General features: G+C 46.6%; 1 protein-coding gene across 3 annotated transcripts in view; it reads right to left on the bottom strand.

The window, feature by feature from the left end:
- CHCHD6 (coiled-coil-helix-coiled-coil-helix domain containing 6) overlaps positions 1 to 25,314 on the bottom strand; it is a 252,149-nt gene that overhangs the window by 84,279 nt on the left and 142,556 nt on the right. The window contains exon 6 of one of the 3 annotated variants that reach the window (XM_086697269.1): positions 13,276 to 13,432. The exons of the other annotated variants lie outside the window; for them this stretch is intronic. Within the exon in view, the coding sequence (XP_086553395.1) occupies positions 13,319 to 13,432 (114 nt within the window). The 3' untranslated portion in view covers positions 13,276 to 13,318. Of the gene's footprint in view, positions 1 to 13,275; positions 13,433 to 25,314 lie in introns of those variants that run through there. 3 annotated transcript variants of the gene reach the window in all.

The following is a 25,314-nucleotide window of genomic DNA, read 5'->3' as shown; positions in this document are numbered from 1 at the left end:
ATAAGTATTTTTCTCCTTTTAAAAAAGCTATGCCCAGATGAGCTAAGACACAAACTCCACAAGAACAGAAGAGAAAATAAATCTGTAACCCATCAAAGAGTATTTGCTCTCCAAGCTGTGCAAATGCAAACAGGAAATGTCACAAGTACTGAAGAAATCTATGCAGGTTTTTAGCATAAGCCTAATGTTTGGGGGCTTCAAAAAGGTATTTCTTAAAAGGTTCTATTTTCATATCCACAAATACAGCCCGACATATGTAGAGACAGCTAATGAGCAATATCGCATAAATAAAACAGGCTTGGAGTCAGAAAACTACAGCCCATGGGTCATGCTGGGCTCGGTGCCATTCTATAACGTGGTCAAAGAAGGACGGAGGGTGATGGCCACAGCCAGCACACCAGTCTGAAATGTTCTGAGGGCAACTTAGAACACGGAAAAAAACAAATAAATAAATAAAAATAAGTTGTGAAAGGTTGCCTGTCCCCCACGAGCAGCACACCCTGATGCAGCACCCTGTAACAGCCTTCGGAGAGGCAGGGGCCATCTGCAGGAGTAGGAATGCCCCCAAGAGACAGTGGCCAGTATGATCAGGTCAGTCCTGGCTCTTCCAGAAACCTGGGCATGTGATGTCGCCTCAGAAAGGTCCATGTTGCTCTTATATAAAATGGAGGTCACATCACTTCCCTACAGATTGCTGTGAGGAAAAAAGAAGATAATTTCTGATGTGTGTCTACTATAGGGCCTGGCAATAGTAGGTGCTGAATGAATTGTAGCCATCATGATAATTACTATTACCAACAACTGACTTGTTAGAGAAGGTAATACATAAGCATCTGAAACAACGAACTGAAGAGTTGAGGCAGGGTCAGAGTTCACGTGAGAGGGACCTCTGTGATGGAGGGCCAAGGCCGCTAGCTCTGTCAGGGGACTGCCCACAGCACTTTGCTCTCAACGAAGCACTTGCAGCACCGATTCCACCCTGACAACAGCTGTGTGTGGCAGGCATCTCCAAGCACGAGCTCAGGATGCATGAGCACACCACCCCACCACCACCGCCACCGCCACCAGCAGCAGCTAGCAGGAGACAGGGCTGAGGGGAGACCCAGGTTGAAATCTAGGAGCACTGCTCTTCCCACTCACTAATCCACACTGTCCCCTGGTTGGGAGGGTGGCCATATCACATCCCTTCCTGCTACCTGCAGGCACCGAGCTCAGGTGGCAGAGCTCAGGGCTCTGAGGAGCGCAGGGACAGAGAGTCCAAGGGAGATGGTGCTGGCCCTCCTGCCCAGCAGGTACCTCCTTCCTCACAGGGGTGGGCTGGCAGCCAGTTGAAGTTTAGAGGGGTACCTGGGTATGGGAGAGGCCGGACAAACACAGGGGCTTCTGAATCCCCCAGTGGCTCCCTATACCATTCAGGATTAAAGCCCCAACTCCTAAGTCACACCCCAGGCCCTCCAGTCCAGTCTTAAGCCGCCCACTGCTTTCCTTAGACATCCCACAGCCAGTTATAATTGAAGCTGCCCTTCCAGAAGATGCCACACTGTCCACACCTCTCGACCTCTGCTCCTCCCCGGAGCACCTGCCACTAGGCCTTTGCAGCTCTCACAACCTACCTCACACGCAGATGACCAATACACTCAGGAACAGACTCTCAGCCCCAACATGACTTCCAAAAAGTGCAAATAAGACACATTTTGCCTATGAAACTGACAAAGATAGAAGCAGTGCTACGCAGGCCCTTTCCCATACTGCTGGAGGAGGTGGGATCGATGGAGCCTTTCAGGAGGGCAATCTGGCAATGTGGATCAGCATTTTTAATGAGCATCTCTTCTCATAAGGAAACAGATCCGTGTAGAGAAACATATATTAAAAGATTTTTTTACTACAGCATTGTTTATACGAGTAAAAAACTAGTAACCATTAGGAGGGGAGTAGTTAAATAAATTATGGTACCTCCAAAGAATAAAACACAATGCAGATTTTTTTTAAGTATGATAGAACATTACATACTACCAAGGAAAGATGGCCATGATGAAACATCTGCTTTTCTCTATATAACAGTTGAATATACACTTATAATATGCCTACCACTCTACCTATACCTATATATGCCTACCACACACACACACACACACACACACACACACACACACACACACACACAGAGGGGCAGGGGACAAGAGCAGAAGGAGGGAGGGTAGAAGGAATGAACTACACAAAGCAGATTATAAACTGCCTCTCAAGTCAAGAGTCTCCTACAGGAAACCTTCCTGGATTGCCCCAGGCTGTTTGTCCCTGAACGCCTCTCAGAACACTTTTCAAACCCCCTGTGTCAGTAAGCGATACCTCCAGGTCCCCATCAGATGGAGTGGCCAGTCTGAACAGGCAGGGTCCGAGCCTTATGTGTCTGTAGTGCCCACCACACAGCCTGGCATATGATAAGAAGGACGGTGGATTGGATGGCTAACAGGAAAAGAATTCCCTAGTGCATAGTTCCCTGGATGAGCCCCAGCCGGGCCCTGTTCCCTTTGGCGAGGCACTTTTGTCGGGAGCTGCGGCACTGGCTCTCTGCCTGGACATAGAACTACTTCCTAACCCAAGCCAGAAATAGCCAGGCCTCCCTCACCTCTGAGTCCCCAGGGGCCCATCAGCATGGCCAATTCAGGCAGCAAGGCAGCGGATATTAATGTCTGGGTGTCCTAGACCCTAGGGCCTCAGCCCACGCAGCCTCTCTCAGAGGCTCGCCGCTCAGCAAGCAGACCCGAGCCAGGCCAAGTCAGGCAGGCAGGGCGTGGCTGGGAGCAGACTGTGCAGGGGGTTATCCAAGCACCACCTTTGCCCAAACATGCCCGCTGCTGGCCTTATATAACATTCCCGATTCCCCTGGAAGTTATTTCAGGTACAAAACGTCAATCTTTCCGCAAGGTGGCCCCAAGAGGGAATTCAAAGGTATGGGATGGCCTTTTAAGGGGTAGGGAGGGTTCGGCACAGTGAGGCCCCCTCCAATTGGGTGGGATAGGGCATAGCACTCCTGTGGCACAGGTCAGCAGTGGGCTGCTGCGTGGGGTTCCCATGCCTCCAACCCCAGCCCACCCCCAGGCAGCAAAGGGGAAGATGTCTCCTGCCCCTGTTCCTAGTTCTGAGAAAATGGCAGGAGGGGGTGAGAGCCCATCCTGGGCATCCTTCCATTGGCGTGGCCAGCCTGCCTGCTCTGGGGCAAAGAGGCCTGACCACCATGCTCTAGACACCACTCCAGATCCAAGGTCTGACTGGGCTCTGCCCTCCTGGGGCAAGTGCAGGTCAGGGAGGAGCCTGGCTCCTGCAGCAGCTGAGGTGACAGAGTCACCTCCACGCGGACTGTACCACCCCGTCTCTCTGGCCACCATCCTCTCCGGTCTTTGTCTCTACAAAACAAACAGGATTATGCAACTTGGCGGCTGCCCTTCTAAGAATTTCCTTCCTAGAAGGGGGGTGGGGGGGTGGGGGAGTGTCTGTCAGTGGGCCACACTGACTCTTCAGACTCCAGGTGCATCACAGCTGGTACACGGTCACATATGGGAGACACTTCTCCTTGACCAAAGGGCAGTGCTGATGGTGGCTTTTCTTTCCCTTTTTTTTCTTCTTCCTCTTCTTTTTAACACCCTTTTGTTTACTTTGATCTTCCTAGAAAGCTTATTTCTGGCATGTAGGGAGAGAGTTTGGGTGCAGGCTTACTTCTCCCCCGTGATTTTACAGCATACCTCAGAGATATTGCAGGTTCCATTCCAGGTCAATAATGGCAATAAAGTCAAATAAGTTTTCTGGTTTCCCAGTACATATGAAAGTTCTATTTATACAATACCGGAGTCTATTAAGTATGCAATAACATGAGGTCTGAAAAAAAAGTACATACCTTAATTTAAAAATACTTTATCCTTGGGACGCCTGGGTGGCTCGTCAGTTAAGCGTCTGACTTCGGCTCAGGTCATGATCTCATAATTCGTAGGTTCAAGCCCCGTGTCGGGCTCTGTGCTGACAGCTCGGAGCCTGGAGCCTGCTTCAGATTCTGTGTCTCCCTCTCTCTCTGCCCCTCCCCCTACTCGTGCTGTCTCTCTCTCTCTCTCAAAAATAAATAAAACACTAAAAAAATAAAAATAAAAACATTTTATCTTTATTGCTAAAAAATACTAACCTTCCGAGCTTTCAGCAAGTCGTCAGCACTGATCACAGATCACCATAACAAGTACGGTAATGAAAAAGTTTGAAATGTTGCAAGAATTACCAAAACGTGACACAAAATGCACAAATGCCCTTGGAAAAAACGGTGCCAACAGACTTCCTCGATGCAGGGTTCCCACCAACTTTCAACTGGTAAAGAACACAGTTACCTGCAGAGGGCAGTAAAATGAGGTGTTGTATTTTGAAACTTTTCAAACCTAAGCAACTTGGCAAGTAGCATATCGCCCATCGCCCATGTACGCTTCACCTCAAGTCATTGCTCACTAGGTTGTGCCACATCTACACAACTACGTGTTGTCTCCAGCTACATCCACACACTCACACACACGCTTTTTGGCTGAAGCTAATTGCACATGAGCTGCAGTCATCAACACTTCACCCCGAAATACTTCGGCTGTACGTCCTGAGAACAAGGATGTTGATATCTTGTGTCTGGAAACACAAACCACTCCCCACTCCTGCACCTGGGACACTGCACATCAACAGAATACTTTTCTAGTATAAGATCTACATTTGATTTTTTCCAACTGTCGCAAGAACGTCCCTACTCCCCCAACCCAGGATTCAACCGAGGATCACACGTTGGATTTGGTTGAGGTGGTCCTTCACTCTCCTTTAATCTAAACTGGTCTCACCCTCTGATTGGCCTTTCAGGATACTGACATTTTTGAAGAGTCCAGGGCAGCTGTTTTGAAGAATGTCCTTCACTTTGGATTTGTATGACTGTATCCTCATGATTGGATTTAGGTTAACATTCTCAGTAGAGAAATGACATAGGTAACGCGATGCCCTTCTCGGTGTGTCCCATTATTGGGGATAAGAAGTTATGGTGGTAACCACCTAGGTTTCTCCAGTGTTAAAACAGGAGGTATTTTCTAAAGATAGCCTCACAAGTGTCTCCTGTCCACATGCTCTGTTTATAAGGTGATAGAAAACTCTTCCCACACTACAGTGAGATGGATATCCCTTCCCCAGACCATGGGTGGCACTCTATGCTTTAATCAATGGCATATGGTGAAACGGACATGATGTGACCTTGGAGGCTAGATGGTAAAATGCCTTGCATTTCTACTTCCTTTCTCAGGCCCCAGCTGCCATGCTGTGAGGAAGCCTAAAACAGCCACACTAAGAGACCACATGGAAACGGGTCTGCCCAGCTGAGGTCCTGAGAGTCAGCATCAACTTCCAGATGTAGGAGTGAAAGACAGTTCTAGATGATTCCAGCCCCCAGCCATGAAAACAACCTTGGCCATCAAGTCACCCCCAGCCCTCACATCTTCCCAGATGAGGCCCAAGACCGTATGTAGCAGGGACAAGCTATTCTTATGCCCCCTCTGAACTTGACACCCAGAATCCATGATCATAATAGAGTGGTTGTTTTATGTTACTAAGTTTTGAGGTGATTTTTAAATTTAGGAATATACAACTGTAACCATATCCTTTTCCTTCCATAAGTAATAAGTAATCTGAGAAGTGATGTTATAAGACCATATGATTATCCAATTTCTCAACAGGCTTTCATCCAATAGTTTTATTTTTTTAATTTTTAGTTATTATTTTTTATTTTATTATCTTTTTAATTTACATCCAAATTAGTTAGCATATAGTGCAACAATGATTAAGATTCCTTAATGCCCCTTACCCATTTAGCCCATCCCCCCTCCCACAACCCCTCCAGTAACCCTGTTTGTTCTCCATATTTATGAGTCTCTTATGTTTTGCCCCCTCCCTGTTTTTATATTATTTTTGCTTCCCTTCCCTTATATTCATCTGTTTTGTCTCTTAAAGTCCTCATCTGAGTGAAGTCCTATGATATTTGTCTTTCTCTGACTAATTTCACTTAGCGTAATACCCCTAGTTCCATCCACGTAGTTGCAAAGGGCAAGATTTCATTCTTTTTGATTGCCAAGTAATACTCCATTGTATCTATATACCACATCTTCTTTATCCATTCATCCACTGATGGACACTTGGGCTCTTTCCATACTTTGGCTATTGTTGATAGTGCTGCTATAAACATGGGGGTGCATGTGGCCCTTTGAAACAGCACACCTGTATCCGTGAATAAATGCCTAGTAGTGCAATTGCTGGGTCATAGGATAGTTCTATTTTCAATTTTTTGAGGAACTTCCATACTGTTTTACAGAGTGGCTGTACCAGTTTGCACTCAGTAGTTTTAGATGAATTCATGAGTTTTACCTGAATTATTATTACAAGAGTGGCAACACTGATTGTTTATTATTCTTTCTATATGTATTAGTTGTCATTCTTAAAAACGGTTTTCTGTTCCTTATTCTCCTTTGGTTTCTATATATTTTTATATCGGTATGGACCTAGATTCTTTTTTTAAAATTCAATGTGTTATAACTCCATTTCTGTCATTACTCATTTTGTTGCTCAAACAAGATATTCCAAATTTGGCTAGTGGGATCTCTTTCAAGATGGCTCCTCTTGGGGCGCCTGGGTGGCGCAGTCGGTTAAGCGTCCGACTTCAGCCAGGTCACGATCTCGCGGTCCGGGAGTTTGAGCCCCGCGTCGGGCTCTGGGCTGATGGCTCAGAGCCTGGAGCCTGTTTCCGATTCTGTGTCTCCCTCTCTCTCTGCCCCTCCCCCGTTCATGCTCTGTCTCTCTCTGTCCCAAAAATAAATAAACGTTGAAAAAAAAAAAAAAAAAAAAGATGGCTCCTCTGTCCTAGGTAGATTCACATGCCCTCATCATTTTTTAAACACATCTTTATTTTTTTACAAAGTAAGATGTTCTAGGCTCAGCTTGTCAACACCCTGCTCCATTCTTGGAACAGCCCATTTTCAGGGGACACTGGTTCCTTTCAGTTAGAAACGGTTATTTAGAAATCAAGATCTAGGAAAAAGGAGTGCTTACTGAGGTCTTTATGTTCGGGGTTCTCTCAGGGAACAGAGCTAAGAAGAATGCATTTCTTTAAAACCATGGGTTTGTGCTAATTCCTCTAATTTCAAAGCAATACCACAGGGCTCTAACTGTCCTCCCCCGTCCCGTGTTTGCACCTCCTTCTCCTCCAGGGAGAACTCTAGTTCCTCATAACATCAATGTTCATTTGTTCAGTCCTGTGATGCAAATAAAACAGTTTGGAACTGCCACACCAATTCTACTGCTGAAAACAAACCTACTACCTGAAGTTCAAGATTTCTCTTCTTCCTTAGAATACACTTCATTGAGGATGTACAGAGTACTCTATTTAAAAGTTACCCCGCTTTATTCATAATTAAATGGTATATTCTGAGATAATTATAGATTTATAGGCAGAAGTTGGTAATAATACAGAAAAATCCATTTAGCTCTTCACCCAGTTTCTCCCAGTGTGAACACCCTGAATCACTATAGGACAACATCGCAACCAGGAAAGTGACACTGATGTAATCCAGTAGTCTTACTCAGGTTTCACTAGTTTTATATGCACTCATTTGCGTATATCCAGTTCTATGCAATTCTATCACACGCATAGGTTCCACAGTGCCGCCATCACCCGGGGCCACTGTGCTCCATGTTTATAACCACACTCCCTTTCTTCTCTTCTACACCCACCTCCGATTTCCCTGACCCCTGGCAACCACTAACCTGTTCTCCATCTCTATAATTTTTTCATTTCAAAAATGTTATAGAAATGGAATCACACGATATTTAACCATGTGAACTGGGCTTTGTTTATTCAACCTAATTCCCTGGAGAGTCATCCAAGATTCATCTTTGTATCTTTTATTGCCAAGTAGTATTCTACGTATGGACATACCACCTTTGTTTATGATTCACCTGTTGAAGAGTATTTGGGTTGACTCCAGCTTTTGGCTATCATGAATAAAGCTTCGATTAACATTCACTTTGTATAAATGTTGTTTTTGCTTCTCTGGGATAAATGCCAAAGAGTGTAATCACAGGGTTTTACGGTAACTGCAAGCTTAGTTTTATAAGAAACTGCCAAACTATTTCCAGAGCAGTTGTACTATTTTACATTCCCACCAACAATGCATGAGTGACCTAGTTTTTCCACATACTCATCAGCATTTGGTGTTGACACTATTTTTAATTTTAGCTATCTTGATAGGTAAGTAGTGATATCAAATTGTGGGTTTAATTGGCATATCTCTAGTGGCTAATGATGCTGAATATCTTTTCATGTGCTTATTTGCCATCTGTATATCCCCTTGGTTAATTTTCCTAATTGGATTGTTATTTATTTATTTATTTAGCTGGTACAGTTTGAAAGTTCCTTATTTTTCTAGATACCAGTCCTGTCTTTGCTATATGGTTTGCAAATATCTTCTCCCAGTCTGTAGTTTCTCTTTTCATCTTTTTACAGACTCTTTCACAGAATAAAAGTTTAAAATTTTGATGAGGTCCACTGTATCCTTTTTTTCCCTTTATGCATCATGGTGCATGGTGGTTTTAATTTCAGTTTCCAGATGTTGTTAGCATACAAGAATCTGTAATGCAATTAATTTTTGTCTGTTGTCTTGTGACCTTGATAAACTCACTTATTAGTTCTAGGAGGTTTTGTTATTTGTTTGTTTATGTGTGTTTGTGTGTGTGTGTGTGTGTGTGTGTGTGTGTGTGTTTAGAGTTCCTTAGGATTTTCTACATAGATGACCATGTCTGCATGCACATAAGCACAGCTTATTTTTTCCTTTCTAATCCACATGGCTTTAATTTCTTTTTCTTGTCTTACTGCAGTGGTTAGTGTCTTACCAGTGGCTTAACTCCAGGCTGTGTTTAAGTAAAAGTAGTGAAAGCAAATATCCTTGCCTTGTTCCTGATCTTAGAGGCAAAGCATTCACTATCTCATCATTACATAAGATGTTAGATATAGGGTTTTTTGGTACATGCTCTTCTTAACAAGTTAAGGTAGTTCCTTTCTATTCCTAATTTTCTGAGAGTTTTTATCATAAAGGGTACTGATTTTTGTCATGTACCTTTCTATATACATATATATACACATATATATATACATATATATATACATATATATGTATGTATATATACATATATATGTATATATACATATATATATACGTATATACACACACAAATATAACAATGTTATATTGTTTAAATAAACAATATTATATATGTGTTATATATTTGGTTTGCAAATATTTTGAGGATTTTTGTGTCTATGTTCATGAGAGATATAGTTTCCTTTTGTTTTTGACTGGTTTGGTAATACTGTTTGTCAAAGTAATACTGGTCTCTCTTCTGGAAAAGAATATGTAAATTTGGTTTTAATTTTTCTTTAACTTTTTGGTAGAAATCTCCAGAGAAACCACTTGGGCATGGAATTTTCTTTTTCTAAGGTTTCAAATTCATGAAGTTAATTCCTTGAGTGGTTATAGAACTATTCAGGTTATCAATTTCATCCTGGTTGTTTTAGTAGTTTGTGGTTTTCCAGGAATTGGTACATTTCTTCTGTGTTGTCAAATTTATGAGCATAAAGGGGTCTGTAGCATTACCTTATTCTCCTCTAATGGCTGTGTTGGAGTCTGCAGGGATGTAACCTGTCTCTCTGATACTGGTGATTCACATCTTCTCTCTTTATTTTTGTCAGTCTTGCTGGCCGTTTATTAATTTTATTAATTTTTTTCCAAGAACCAGCTTTTTCTTTCATTAATTCTCTCTACTGTTTTCCTGTTTCAGTTACATTGATTTCTGTTCTTATCTTTATTATTTCCTTCCTTCTGCTTGCTTTGGCTTTATTTTATTCTTCTTCTAGTTTCTTGAGATAAAACCTTTAATTTGAAACTTTTCTTCTTTTCTAATGTAAGTATTCACTGCTGTGAATTTCCCTTTTACCTACTCGAACTATATCCTGCATATTTTGATATGCTGATTTCAATTCTTTTAAGCTCATTAAGATTTGTTTTATGGCCTCCGATATAGTCTTGGTTCCATAAGTGCTTGAAAAAAATACGCATTCTGTGATCGTTGGAGTGTTCTTTGTATGTCAATTAGATTCTATTGGTTAGTTGCATCGTTTAGGAATTTTACATCCTTGATGATTTTGTTTAGTACTTCTAACATTTGAGCTCTGATGTCCTCCCTACCGTTATTTTAAGCTTGTGTATTTCTCCTTTCAGACCTACAGTTTTTGCTTCATGTACTTTAAGATTCTGTTCTTTGGTGCATATACATTTAGGATTGCTATGTCTTCTTGGCAAAGCGATCCTTTTACCCTCATATCATGTCCTTCCTTGCGTCCAGAAATTTTCTTGGTTCTTAAGTACTTTATTTGATATTAATATAGCCACTCCAACGTTTTTTGGATCAATGTTTCTATGACATATCTTTTTTTCTACACATTTACTTTCAACCTATGTCACTGCATTTCTAATACACAGCCGTGTGTGTGTGTGTGTGTGTGTGTGTGTGTGTGTGTGAGTGAAATCTATTCTGGCATCCTCTGCCTTTCAATTGGTATATTTAAACTGTTTACCTTTAAGGTTATTATTGCCACATGAACACTTAGGTCTACTGAAACCTTAAGTAGTGCTACTTATGACTACTTAAAGCTTAAGTAATTGCCATGTTAAAGCTTAAGTCACTGCATTATGTTTTCTGATTGTCCACTGTTTCTCATTCTCCATTTCTTTTCTTGCCTCCCTATGGGTTAAACATTTCATAGGATTCCATGTTGATTTACTAATAGTGCTTTTGAGTATATTGCTTCCTAAAATTCCCTTAGTGGTTACACTGAGCATTATAATGTACACATGTAACTTGCCATAATCTACAGGTATCAATGCTCTACAATTTACAATATGGCACGGAAGCCATATTTCTTCTACATACATTTGCCTCACATCAGATGGTGTTAATTTTTTGTTTCGACCATCAAATGTGATTTTAAAAACTCACGAGGATAATCTACTGTATTTATCCATAGTTTTGTTTTTTCCATTGTTAGTTCTTTCTTCTTTATGTTCCAAGATTATTTCTTTTATCATTTTATTTCTGTTTGAAGAACTTACTTTAGCCATTCTTTTTTTTTAAGATTTTTAGGCAATCTCTACACCCAACATGGGGTTTGAACTCACAACCCTGAGACCAAGGGTTGCACACTCTGCCAATTGAGCCAGCCAAGAGCCCGAATTTAGCCATTCTTTATGGGTAGGTTGGCTGGCAACAAATTCTCTTGGTTTTCTATAATCTGAGAATGTCTTTATTTTCTCTTCATTCTAAAGGATAGTTTTTCCAGGTATAGAAATCATGGTTATGAATTTTTTTCTTTCAGTACTTGAAAAATATGCCACTTCCTTCTGGCTTCATAGCTTTAAATGAGACTCCACTGTCATTCAAACTGGTGTTACCTTGTAAGGAATACATTGGTTTTCTCTGATTGCTTTCAAGATTCTTCTGTCCTCACTTTTTACAAGTTTCATCATTATGGCTCTAGGTGTGTATTTCTTTAGATTTGTCTTCTTTGGAATTTGCTCAGCTTCTTGAATCAGAGCCTTTATCGTGCTATTCTGGTCTGCTTGCTTCATCAGAGGCCACAGGGGCTCTCATTGATCCCTGTTGGTGTTGCCTGTGGGGGCAGAAAGTGCCTCTCCCAGGCTGTGGGGACAAAGAGTACTTCCTTGCCACCCACTTGTTGACATTCCTGGCCTAAGGAAGGAAGTACCTTATTTCCTCACCAGCCAGGGATCTGTCCTGCCAGCGTCAGGCCTCTTGGTGTCTCCAGGTGGTGGAAGAAAGTCTCTGACCTACAGTACACAAGGACCACTGCTCCAGTAACTTGTGGCAGGATGTCCCCTGCTGGTGCCAGCAGGCTGCCAGTGTCTCTAGGTGGGAGAAAGGATTCTCTGGTCCACAGGACAAAGAATGCTTCCCAGACCAGGACTTCCTAGCAACCTGGCATCTCCAGGTAAGGGAAAGGAGATTTTGACTGACTGGACAAAGAGTGCTCCCAGTCTGGGCCACTTGTGGCAGGATGCCCCTGCTGGTGCTGTTGAACCACTGGGGTCTCTGGGTGGAAGAAGAGGGTCTCTGGCCCATAGGGAAGGAGAGTGCTTCCTGGGGCCACTCATCAGTGGTACTCCTGCTTGGTCTCCCTCGCTGAGGCCACTGGGCCTACCCAGTATGGCTGACAGGACTCCCTACAAATCTGGTGAAAGGATAAGCCTTCCTGGGCAGTTGTCTGCCACAGGTTAGGGGCTGAAGATACTGACCTTGGGTTGTTCTCTGTCACTGGGTGGGACAATCAGGGGACACCTAGGCTGCTGTGTTGACCCTCTACTCCAAGAGTCCCTAGCCAGTGTCCCTTCCTCTCCCTAGCTTTCAGACTTCTCCCATGGTTGCCTCTCCATTTATTTAAGAGTGCATAATTGTACCTAGTGAGAAGGAGCAAGGAGAAATGAGTCTAGCCATCTTGTCCACACTAGAAGTCCCCTCAAATTAACACTGTTCCTCTGTGTGGAGTGGCATCTACCTGATAGAAGGCCAGGCTCATTTATTTCTGTCGTTATTAATTTTTCACTCCATCTTTGTTTATGCAATTGTCAAAGAAGCAACACACTACTATGGTTCACAAGTCGACTATACATAAAAGGCACATTCGGAGACGTCACATCCCCTTCCGTCTTCTCGGCCCATTTCCATTCACCCGCTATGGGTAATGATCTCATTATTTTCTGATTTACTCTTCCGGAGTTTCTTTTTGAAAACTAAGGAGATTCAGGGGCACCTGGGGGGCTCAGTCAGGTCAGCATCTGACTCTTGGTTTCTGCTCAGGTCATGATCTCATGGTTCGTGAGTTTGAGCCCTACATCGAGCTCTGCACTGACAGCAAGTATGGAGCCTGCTTGGGATTCTCTCTCTCCCTCTCTCTCTGTTCTTCCCCCACTCGTGCTTTCACTCTCTCTTTCAAAACAAACTTCAAAAAAAATTTTTTTAAAGAAAACTAAGGAAATTCATACATTTCTACCTCTTTTTCTTATTTAAGCAGAGGCTTGATTTTGGCCTCAGAATCCCAGTCAGCAGTTGACTGTTCTAGCCCAGGGACTTAAAATCTTCATTACGTGGATGCCCCTCCTATAAGAAGCCCTTCGGATGCCTCCCTGACTCCATGTACCCTTCACATTCCTCCGTTTGTTGATGCGTGGGTCTGCTTTCCTTCTTTAAATTCTACTGATGCAGCTTTCCTCATAATCCTTACTCTCCCTTCAATCACAAACATATTGGAGTCAATCTAAAAGAAAACAGGGGTGTTTACCTTAATGGAATAAACGTATTCTGTCAGGGTTTGCTGTAAAATGAATTCCTGTGAAGCGAATCCCAGTTTCCAATGCATATTCCAGTACATTAGGGGGGACGTGGTCACAGGACATAATTAATACCATATTTAAAGGAGCTGCCTACATTTTTAAGATCACATATTCATGAGGGAAGTGCGATATTTTCAATAAAACACTGCTGACAAAACACAACATGTTAACAATTATACTTCACCACACTTTTTTAAATGTCACAAAATACAAATACCAGAAATGACAACACAACACTGTCACAGCTCTGGCAGACTAATCTGTTACCTCATACACAGTTCCCACGTACGGGCAAACATCCCGGGTCTTGGCAATTGAGCTCAGTTTCTTCTAACTAGACTCAGAAGCCTTCACACTAACTCTACTCCCAGATACCTCTGCTGTGGCTTCTGTATCACTTGAACCCACCAGGCCCCTTTCCAGGCACCTCCCACTCACAATGGCAGTTATGTGTGCTTCGGGATCCTGGGGTTGGTGAAAACTTGATGAGAAAGCAGGTTTCCCTCAGAGGTGGCTGGGAGCTCTCTTTCATTTGCTCGGGAGGCACACCGCAAACGTTTACTGAGCATCTACAAAGGGGCAGGCTGCATGGCCTAATCCTTCCAAGCACCCACACAGTGACTGACACAGAGTAGGTTATCCTGCAAGTACCATCAGTCTGGGTTAGGCAACGTCACCAGCTAAGAACCAACAACCGGGAGTGAACTAGCAGATTCTACATGTTCTATTTATTCTGCCCCTAGCTGGCGTTCTCCTCAGATGCTACTAGCGTATCCAAAATATGTGCCGAGTCTGACCATTGTAACAGGAGACAATGAAACGACCTATATTCCTCCCGGGAGAAGAGCAGAAAGCGCAGAATCCTACAGGTTTGCGTGGTGAAATTATGGTGGTGAGACAGTGCGTGAATTCAAGCAAAATATGAAACGCTGTTTTTCGAAGACCTTTCATGAGCTGTTTAACATGGGTAAATAACATAACCGCCCTGTGCTTGAGTTCCAACTCCAGGACTTTAGGCTTCTAAGAACAACTGAAACACCTCTAAACTGATTTTGGTTCATTTAAAACTGCACAAGGCGTGATGCCATCAAGAGCCCTCACCTACAAGCCCTGGAGGTTCTAAATCCTATAAAATCTGGAATGCTTTCCCTGAGTCATCATTCGGGTTCTCAGTGTCCAAGGGGAGGGTCTGATGTCATTTTCAGACGCGGCAGGAGCCGTGCGCCTGCACCTTCCCCCGCAGGTGTTGAGGCCGCAGGTGCAGGTGTCGAGTGAAGAGCTGAGTTGCCAATGATGAGCAGGCCAGAAGCCCTTCCCTCGGAAGAGCCGGCTCCCTTGTGGGGAAGGGCCGTCAGGTTCCTCCAGGACCAGTGCTGGGGTGGGAGGGACTGTTCTACAGAGTACCCCTCTCCTCCCCCCTTTTGCCTGCTCTGGATTCTGGATATGGGTGTCGTGATGTGTGAATAAGAATCACTTCCTGACCTGGAGCTCAAACGAGGGCAAGAGATAAGGCAATGCCGGGATGTGGTGGCCAGCACAGGAGCTGGGAAACACATAGCTCTGCCAAGAGGATCCAGAGAGGCTTCCTGGAGCAGGAAATGGTTGAGCTGCCTTCAGGGGATGGAGGAACTGATGACATGAATACCGACCATAGTGGGGGAAGCACATTGCAGACAAGAACCAAGAAGGAGCGCCGGGTGTAGCCCAAAGCTCCTGCAGGCCAGTGCTGCCGGTGGGAGAGGAAGAGGTGGGGCTGCGGGAGCTGTGAGCAGAGGGCAGCTCAGGGCTGAGTGCCCAGGACCATGATGGTCAGTCTGTAAGGATGGTTAGGACCACATCTTGAGCAGGGGATTAGTAGGGTCAATTTGTGGCAATAAGAAGTCTAGACTATGGGGACTGCCACTAAAGGCAAGGAGAACTTCAGGGTGACTGCTTTCGCAGGTAAGAGATGACAGGGCATTGGGGATGCAGAGGTCAGTTTTTAACTATTTAGGAAGCACAGGAATGGACTAAATGCGGAAAATACAGAGTCAGGGAGAATAAAGAGCCCAGCAGCCCTCGCATTTCCCAGCACAGGGGGCAGGTGGCTCACCGTGCACATCCAGGGGAAGCAGGAGGTTTGTGTAGAGATATGCACTCTGAGGGGGTGGGAAGCCCTTGATGTGGAAGTGTGGCCACAGGTGGCCTTGTGCAGCTCCCGGCATGCACGCCTGGCCCGTCCTGTACTGCTGGCACCCTGCACGAGCTCTCTGACCTTTGACTCTGTGAAGTTTTCCCTGCCAAATCCATGACCCACTTCTGTTCCTAAGGCTTCTCGCAGGTGCGGCAAGACAACGAGCACGCTCGCTGACCCTGAGGATGGGAACAAAGCTGCGGATAATCACCGCAGGTCATCAGCAAACCAGAGAGCTGCATTCCACAGGCTGCCTTGTGAGGGACGGGCCAGGGCAGCGGTGAGCTCCTGGACAAGCCCTTCCCAAGTACAGGACGTGGTAGAGAGGGCGGTCTGCAGAACAGGCACGGTGACCTGGTTGCTTCTGCCGGGCTATGGCCATTTCCATTTCTGAAACCACATCTTCCCGCCCTTCCAAAAGTTAAACAAATCCCAGCCTGAACAGTGGAGGCTGGACTAAAGATTCCAGAATGAGCCAGCCCTCAGTGTAAATCCCACCTCCACCATTTATGAGGTTGTGCAGCCCTGCACAGACTGCTTATAGTCCCTGAGGCCCTGAATCCTCACCTGTCCAGTGGGAATGACGGCGTCCACTCCATAAAGCCTCAAGTGAAGGGCCTGGTTCCTATGCACTCAACGAAGAGCTACGGATGGCACCTAAAAGCCGGTATTAGCTGGTGGCGAGGCCACAGTCCTCTGGGAGAAGCCATCCCACCTGGGCGGTGATGGCTGCCAGGGACCACAGAGCCAGCAAAGCGGCATGGACAACCAGGGTCTTATCGCCGTGCTCCAGCCAGCCCCAGCCCTGCGGATTAGGTTCCTCTGGCTGACCAACCTGAACCAGTGCTCGGCCGAACTGCCATCTCACACCCCGAATCAATAGCACCAGGCAGGACAGGAGCCGAGTACGCGCAAGGTCTCTCCGACCTCAGACAATGAAGTCTTCCCTCCTCAGCACTCACTCTGCCAACACCACCGGAGATATCGGTGAGGCATGCAGTGAAAAATGGACTCAAAAGAAAGAACAGATGCAGCAAGGCAGGGACAGAAAGGGAAAAAGACAAACCTTGTACTTAATGCACTTGAGCAATCACCAGGTCTTGTTCAGGCGACACGGGGAGAGCAAGCAGGCCTGTGGCCGTGTACCAGCTTCAGCACGGTTTCTCATCCAGAGGAGATGACGGGGCTCGGGTAGCAGTCTCTGACAGCCTAAACACGCCGCAGCCTGAAAAGCTTTGCAACCCACAACGTTCCCTGTGTGGGGAACCAGCCAGTGGAGGTACACAGAGGGGATCATATGGCCATGGCTGTTTACAACCAGCTGCGTCCCAGTAAGCAAGAAGAACAGCCCCAGGATTAGAGACTTCTGTCACTCCTGCCCAGAAGGGAGAGGGAGAGCAGCCCCCGTCCAAACAAATACAACTTTAGAATGAAGGAGGGAAGGACCGAGCTGAGGACCGAGTGGGAGATTAGTAGCACCCCTCCTGAAGTGGGTCACCGCCTAGGGAAAGAGTCAGTGGTGATGGGGCAGCATCTGCGGTTGTTATCCGCTTGAGGGTGTCTCACTTGGTCCCTAGGTTTTAGAAGACAGGGATGAAAAACTGGGCTCTCCAAAGAAACAAGGTGCCGGACCTAAGTCTAGCCCCCAGAGAGAAGGCACTGTGTGATCTCAGAGTTCCTAACGGCTCAAAAAGGGGAGGGTCTAAACATGGGAGAACCTGGGGCCCCTCCCACCAGGAAGAAAGATTCTAATGAATTTCTGGCTCTTACCCAAAACCCTAAAACAGTGCTTCTCAAATGGAGGTCTAAGAATCACCTATGTGTGCTCCTTAATGTGCTGAAGCTGTGGGCCCCACCTGGGCGAGGCAGCCCCGCCTGGTCCAGGACTCCCCAGCGGAAATCTGTAATTGTCACCCTGGGTGACACTGAGGCCTACGAAGTTCCTCTACAATGGGGTCTCCCACCGCAGCACTGTCAGTGTGTTGGTGCCAGGTGATCACTTGTCATGGGGCCGTCCCAGGCACTGCACAGTGCTTAGCAGCATCCCAGCCATCTCCCCACTAATGCCAATAGCACCTTCCCCCGCTCCTGACAGGCAATATGTCTAGACATCACCAAATGTCCTCTGGAGGACAAAATCACCCCTGTCACAAACCACTGGTCTATAAAGAGAGGAGGCTAAAGAGGGATCGGAGTCTTTAAAAACTCATTTCTGAGAAACACAACCATGAATGATCTCAATAAAGGGGAAAGGGATTGACAGCTGTCCTCAGGCCAATGCACCTAAAGATCACGACACATCCCTTGCTCGCTGCTCCAAGGGGCATGTCAGATCTCCTGAGAGGGAGGGCAGTGCCTGGCTGGGGGCAGAGGGGCTTTCTGCCATGTGCATCTCGGCATGGGAGCCTTGAGAGCCTGTGACCTGTGGGGTCACCACATCTAGCAGGGCAGGGAGGGTGCAGAGCCCATGGGGAATAACTAAGGAACGGCCCAGCCTGTAAGAAGGAGGTCAGGAAAGCTGAGGCCCAGGCAAGCTGAGCCGTCTGGAAAATGCTAAGGACAAAAAAGGGGCTTTTAAAATTGGATCAGGAGCGATAGGAACAAGAAGGGATAGGCCCATATTGGGGTGAAAGGTGTTCAGTTAACAGATGACGGAGAGAAAGAACTATAAACTCCCATTTTCTATCAAGGAGAACAATCTTCAGGCTGAAAAGGGTGAATCAAACACTGATATGAGGGAATTGAAACGCAAGACGGGGAAGAGATTGTGAGAGAACATCCAGTCACACTAAATGAATTCAAATCTCCTGATCCAGATGAATCACATCTCAGCTCTGAATTAACCTACAGAAGAGACATGCTCGTTGCTGGCAATCTCAAGAACTCAGAGAAAATGAGAAGATGCCCAAGACGAGACAATGTCCAATTTAGCAAAGAGGAGAAAAGGTGGATTTTTGAAAACTACAGATTGGTCAGCCAGACACAGATCCCTGAGAGAATTCTATAGTCTCAGTACTCAGAAATGGAAGTGGCAGACTCCAGAAGGAAGCCGAGGCTGGTGGGAAACAAGCCATCCAGACACACTTCCACGCTCTTGTCATAAAGTCATGGGGGGCACCGCCTAGAATGATGAAGACACCGCCTAGAGTTATGGGGACACCGCCCAGAGTGATAGGGACACTGCAAACAGTGATGGGGACACCGCCTACAGTGATGGGGACACCACCTACAGTGATGGGGACACCGCCTACAGTGATGGGGACACCACCCAGAGTGATGGGGATATCACCTACAGTGATGGAGACACCACCCAGAGTGATGGGGACACTGCCTACAGTGATGGGGCACCACCCAGAGTGATGGGGAAACCGCCTACACTGATGGGGACACCACCCAGAGTGATGGGGACACTGCCTACAGTGATGGGGACACCACCCAGAGTGATGGGGACACCGCCTACAGTGATGGGGACACCTCCCAGAGTGATGGGGACACCACCCAGAGTGATGGGGACACTGCCTACAGTGATGGGGACACCACCCAGAGTAATGGGGACACCACCCAGAGTGATGGGGACACTGCCTACAGTGATGGGGCACCACCCAGAGTGATGGGGAAACCGCCTACACTGATGGGGACACCACCCAGAGTGACGGGGACACTGCCTACAGTGATGGGGACACCACCCAGAGTGATGGGGACACCGCCTACAGTGATGGGGACACCACCCAGAGTGATGGGGACACCACCCAGAGTGATGGGGACACTGCCTACAGTGATGGGGACACCACCCAGAGTAATGGGGACACCACCCAGAGTGATGGGGACACCGCCCAGAGTGATGGGGACACTACACAGAATGATGGGGACACTGCCTACAGTGATGGGGGTACCACCCAGAGTGATGGGGACACTACCTACAGTGATGAGGACACCGCCCAGAGTGATGGGGACACTGCCCAGAGTGATGGGGACACTGCCTACAGTGATGGGGACACCGCCCAGAGTGATGGGGACACTGCCTACAGTGATGGGGACACCACCCAGAGTGATGGGGACACCGCCCAGAGTGATGGGGATACCACCTACAGTGATGAGGACACCACCCAGAGTGATGGGGACACCGCCTACACTGATAGGGACACCACCCAGAGTGATGGGGACACCGCCTAGAGTGATGGGGACACCACCCAGAGTGATGGGGACACCACCCAGAGTGATGGGGACACCACCCAGAGTGAAGGGGACACAGCCCAGAGTGATGGGGACACCACCTACAGTGATGGGGACACCACCCAGAGTGAAGGGGACACAGCCCAGAGTGATGGGGACACCACACAGAATGATGGGGACACCGCCTACAGTGATGGGGGTACCACCCAGAGTGATGGGGACACTGCCTAGAGTGATGGGACACCACCCAGAGTGATGGGGACACCGCCCAGAGTGATGGGGACACTGCCTACAGTGACTGGGACACTGCTCAGAGTCAGTGAGATTCTGTCCCATGCTGCACCCATGGGAGGACCCAAAAGCAGAAGGGACCTGGAGTAGCACTCCCATTCTGCAAAGTCTGGAGAGTGAGGACAGATGGTTGACCATAGAGTGTGGCATCTTCCTTCCAACTCAGCATCATTATCCATGACTAAAGGAAGGAGTGGCAGTGTATTGATCAAATCTGCTGATGACATGAAGTTCAGAGGTGAGCCAGTATGTTGTATGGGTAACAGGATACATACACATCTCAAAAGCTAAGAATGGCCCTGTCCGCTCCAATTAGATGAAAACTAACAGAGACAGGGGTTAAGGTCCTGTTCCTGGGTCCCAAACCACTGGCCATTTGCATGCAGAACAAGGTAGTGTGGCTTCCCAGCAGCACACACAAAGCCCAGTGGAGCTGAGCTCAAGTGAGACGGCCAAAGGCAGCCCAGGCAGTACCACCAGGGGGAATGTCCCCTCAGGGGGGTTGTGGGGGCAAAATGGTACAGCTCCATCCCACCCCATCCCTATCACCTTTGCACGCTGGCTCCAATTCCAGGACCCGCAGAGACAGGGACAAGCTAAAACCTACAAAAGGAGAACCGCTAGACTGCCCCCTGGGAGGAAAGCCTGAGAGAACCAGGGTGACAGTTTCACTGGGGAGGGAAACAGGGGGAGGCTGGTCCTCACCTCTCTGGCACACCGCACAGGCTGGTCCCGGCCAGCTCTATGACAGCTGTTACTCCGGCTCGTGGTCTCAGTACGCCCAGGACACCTGAGCAGACTCCAGAATAACGCACAACCACAACTGTCCATGAACGGCACGGACCGTCTGAGCAGGAGGGAGCCTGGCGAACACCCGCACACGCCGTGACAGGCACATTCAAGTGTTGTCCCATTCAGTCCTTTGCCACAATCCAACAGGCTGTGGTTACCAGTCCCAGGAGGATGAGGAACCCAGACTCATAAAAGTGAACCAATTTGCCTCCGGTCACACAGTTAGCAAGAGCTGAGGTAAGGAGTCAGACCCAGGTGACCCCCTGGTGACCCAGGGTGAACCCCAATCCTACGCTTTTCCAACCTGCGGTGTCCAGTCCCAGGCTAACTAATCGTCAGTTGAGGAGACGACGGGAAAACATCCTACATCGGGTAAGAGCCCTTCGGCTGGGGAATCGACAGTGATTACAGTGCAGAAACAGGCTTTCATAAAGCAACGAACATGATCATTTAATTAGTGGTTAAAAAAGTACACATTCAAAAGGCCAATTTTTGCCCATCAAATGAACACACTTAAAAGCTACTGAAATGGGGAAGGGAGAGCTTTTAAGTTTACCACCTCACAGGGTTACGGTTGGGTTAGGGTTAGGGTTGGGTTAGGGTTAGGGAAATTCTCAGACCATTTCATCGGTATATATTTCTGTAGAGAAATTTGGATGTCTTCATTAAAATTAATTGTGAAAGGCTGAAAATAACCCTAAATGTCCTCCCAACAGGAAAATGGTTAAATAAATAATGCCAATCCCCTAACGTTGTCATTAAAGGAACAAGCTGATCTGGGGGGGACAAAGGGAAGTGACGTGCAACGTTGTCTAAGATTTACTGCTAGGTGCAAGAAGCAAGTTAGCGAAGAATAAACTATGACACCAACTGTAAAAACAATCCATGTCTGGGTTCTTCATACACAGAAGGTTGACAGTTGCCCGGGCAGGGGGTGGCTGCAAGCACACCAACCAGTGTTCTTCCTGGTGAGTTGGGGCCACACTTTGCATGCTTTCATTATGCTTGAACTTCTGGCAAACAAGCATTACATTTGTAATTAATTTTAAAAAGCAAAAGGAAAACGGCCAATGTTGTTGAAAGGCCGGGAGGCTGGCGCCATCATGTGCTGCTGAAGGAAGCGTGAACTGTTACGATCTCTGTTGCATGGCAATCTGGCAAGGCGTAACCCCAAGCCTGAGGGATGGACACAGTCTACGGCCCAGGATCTGCAATTCTGAATATAAATATTTTTCCAAAGAAAATAACGGACTTCAGGCAGCTATAAAGATGGTCAAAGAACACCATCCGCCTTTGGTTAGCCTAAGGCGATACAGCAATGCAGTGATAGGAAAGAGTAGATTATGGTGCATTCATAAGAAGGAGGAGTACACAACTAATTAAGTGTAGAAACAGATTTGATGTTGGAAAATGGTTCCTAACAGATTGAGTTTTAAAATGGTTACTAAACAGCATTACGGTTATGCTCCCATTTTTGCAAATATAGCTGATCCCTGAACCACGCAGGGGTTAAGGGTAGTGATGCACCCCCCCAACCCTTTCTCCACAGTTGAAAATCCACATATAATTTGTGACTACCCAAACACTTAACTACTAATAGCCTACTGTTGGCCAGAAGCCTCACTGATAACATAGTCGATTAACACATATTTTATACATTCTAGGCATTATGTATCGTATTCTTACTTTATTGTAAGAATAAAAGAAAATATTAAGAAAATCATAAGGAAAATACATTTACAGTACTATACAGTAAAAAAAACTGTGTATGAAGTGAACACATGCAGGTCAAACCCGTATGGTTCAAGGGTCAACTGTATTATAACACGACCAATGTCACCGTAAGAGAAACAGCTTCCGGCAGTGTCCACCAAGATGCTAACGATTACCTCTCTAGGTGGGCGGGGCGCTGATGTGGCAAATTTAGTTTTATTCTTTGGGCTCTTCTGAAATTTTTGGTTTCTCTACTATGGACAGGTGCTACTCAAGAAATAAGTATAAGCATTTTTTTAAAAGGCAATGCTGCCCCACAGCCAGATAAGCTCTGAGAAGATCACTGGGTCATTCCCATGATGCAATGCACCAAGGCAGAGTTTTTGTAACAGAGAGGTTCTGGCTCCCCCGCTGGCACCAAGCAACAAGCAGTTACACTCTGACAACCACAGCTACCTACTTCTATGCACCGAAGCCCAAAGCACTGCTGACTGCTCTGGGCTGTCACCTCTCCTGACTGCTAAGCCATTATGTCATGCATCTATGTCCATCAGGCACTGAGCTTGCTCTGGGGACAAAATAGTAAGTTAGCTCAGGTGGTAGCCTTGCACAGAAGAAGCAGAGGGAAGGGGTCACAGAAAGCCTCTAGGGTGATCCTAATGTCAGGAGAGAGGCCATGTGGCCAGAGAGCACGCCAGGTGCACACACAGCCAAGTCCCAGATCACAGAGCCCTACAGGCCAGGCTGAGGAATCCCAGCTTTCTCCTGAATGCACCAGGGAGTCGTTGACAGGCTTTAGAAACGGTCTTCCTGCAACAAGGAGATACCAGATCATAGGTAAGGGTCTGGTAAAAAGGATACCAGTGGGGAGGTGACGGTTTCAGTTCAAGAGAGAGATTAGCCAGGGGCCGCCATTGTGGTGGAAGGACAAAAGAACAGGAGCTATGAGTTCAGTAACCAGGACAGGGCTTGGTCACCAGGGCAGTGGGAGGGCAGAGCACCAGCAGGGAGAGACCAAAGGGCAACCTCGGATTCTGTTTGCGCATCCCACCACCACCGTGGCCAAGGGCCGAAGGAGGACCCAAAGGAATTCATTCACCCAGTCAAATCGAGCTGATCGAAGCTGGTAAGGGAAGAGCCGAGAAGGAAAGGGAAAGGAGAGGCCATGGAGTGCCTATTTAATTAAAATTATTTGTTTAACTGGGTCTTTTCCAGCAGGGATAGGTGGTAACCTGCATACGTGATGGACAGGCACTTCTGGCTCTTCAAGCCATAAGGACCTATTTAGGAGACTAAATGCGCCGGGGGGAAAACCAACAGACAATAACCACGGCACAGGAAGTGCGGCATGTTAATGCAGCTGCTGCCAGGAATGGTGCAGAAACCACTTCAAGAGGAGATACTGATTGAGCCCGAGCTTAAAGGGACCCTAGCAACAGTAATGGAGGGAGTGACATAAATCCACAGCCGTGAACAGCGACTTAACCACTGAGGTTAGCCCTTCTTCCCACATGATCACTTCACCCCTCTTACCGAGGTACACAGTTGGCTCTTCCCCTCTCTGGGCCAAGTTCAACACCATGAAGGAGAAAGAGGGGAATACAAACCTAAGGAGTGTTTGCAACAAGTCGCTGGCATAAAAAAGGGGGTAGTGTCTATTCTGGGTGACAAAAGACTTAAAAGCCTAAGAACCAATTCTAGTGCGGTATAACTGTAGCAGATCCTGACTTACACTAGCAACAAACACGAACAAAAACTCTGGGAAAAGGTATTTTTGAGGAGATCAGGGAAATCAATGTTAATTCTCTGAGGCAAGATGACAGTACTATAGTTATATGAGAAAACGTCCATATTTTTCAAAGACACGTATTGAAGTCTGTAGAGGGAAATACCGTGGTCACCAGGATTTGCTTCAAAGCAAAGAAAAAAAGAAAAAAGGAAGAAATATGAGCAAATGTGGCCAAATTGTTAAGTTCGGGGGCCAGGAACAGAGAGGTTCACTGTACTGTTGTTAGTCTACTGTTCTGCTTTAGTGAAAATTCCACGGTGGATCATTTTAATACAGATTCAAACGGTACTCGGCTGATTGATGAACAACGGATCCCTGCTTTAGCCTGCCTGGGCCCACGGACGGCGGACTGACTGCCATGACCCCAAACCATTCACGTGACAGCTGCTGCCAATTTCAAAGCCTATGTCTTTACCCATAGAATGGGGATGCTAACAGCTCCTGCCTTGTGGGACTGTCTCGCGGATGCGATGAATTAGAACGTGTGACACACTTGGGACACGCCTGGCACTCTGACAGCAAGGATTCAAACGAGATCGGTTGTCATTCTATCACTCAGCTCACTGGGCAGGTCAGAGGGGGCCGTTCAGGTGAGGTGTCTGGCCGGTGCCTGGCACATGGAACACTCAGCAAGTGTTAGCTACGGAGCACCGAGAAAGCCAGCTGCAGAGACGGAAAGAGAGTTTGTTGGCAATACTCTATCAATTCATGTGATTCTGAAAACTAACCTGCAAGATAAGTACTACTCCTGTTTCACAAATGTGGATTCAGGAAGACCTGTCTAAATCTTGAACCCAGAGCTGAATGGCTGTGAAACCTGGTGCCATCCTGTAACCTCTCTGAGCTTCCTCATTTTCACCTGTGATAAACACTAC

This window comes from Puma concolor, chromosome A2 (assembly GCF_028749965.1).
Source record: "Puma concolor isolate L17-30 chromosome A2, mPumCon1.1.hap2, whole genome shotgun sequence".
Lineage (NCBI taxonomy): Eukaryota > Metazoa > Chordata > Mammalia > Carnivora > Felidae > Puma > Puma concolor.
The sequence above is the reverse complement of the archived record's forward strand: the minus strand, read 5'-3'. Positions and strand labels throughout refer to the sequence as shown.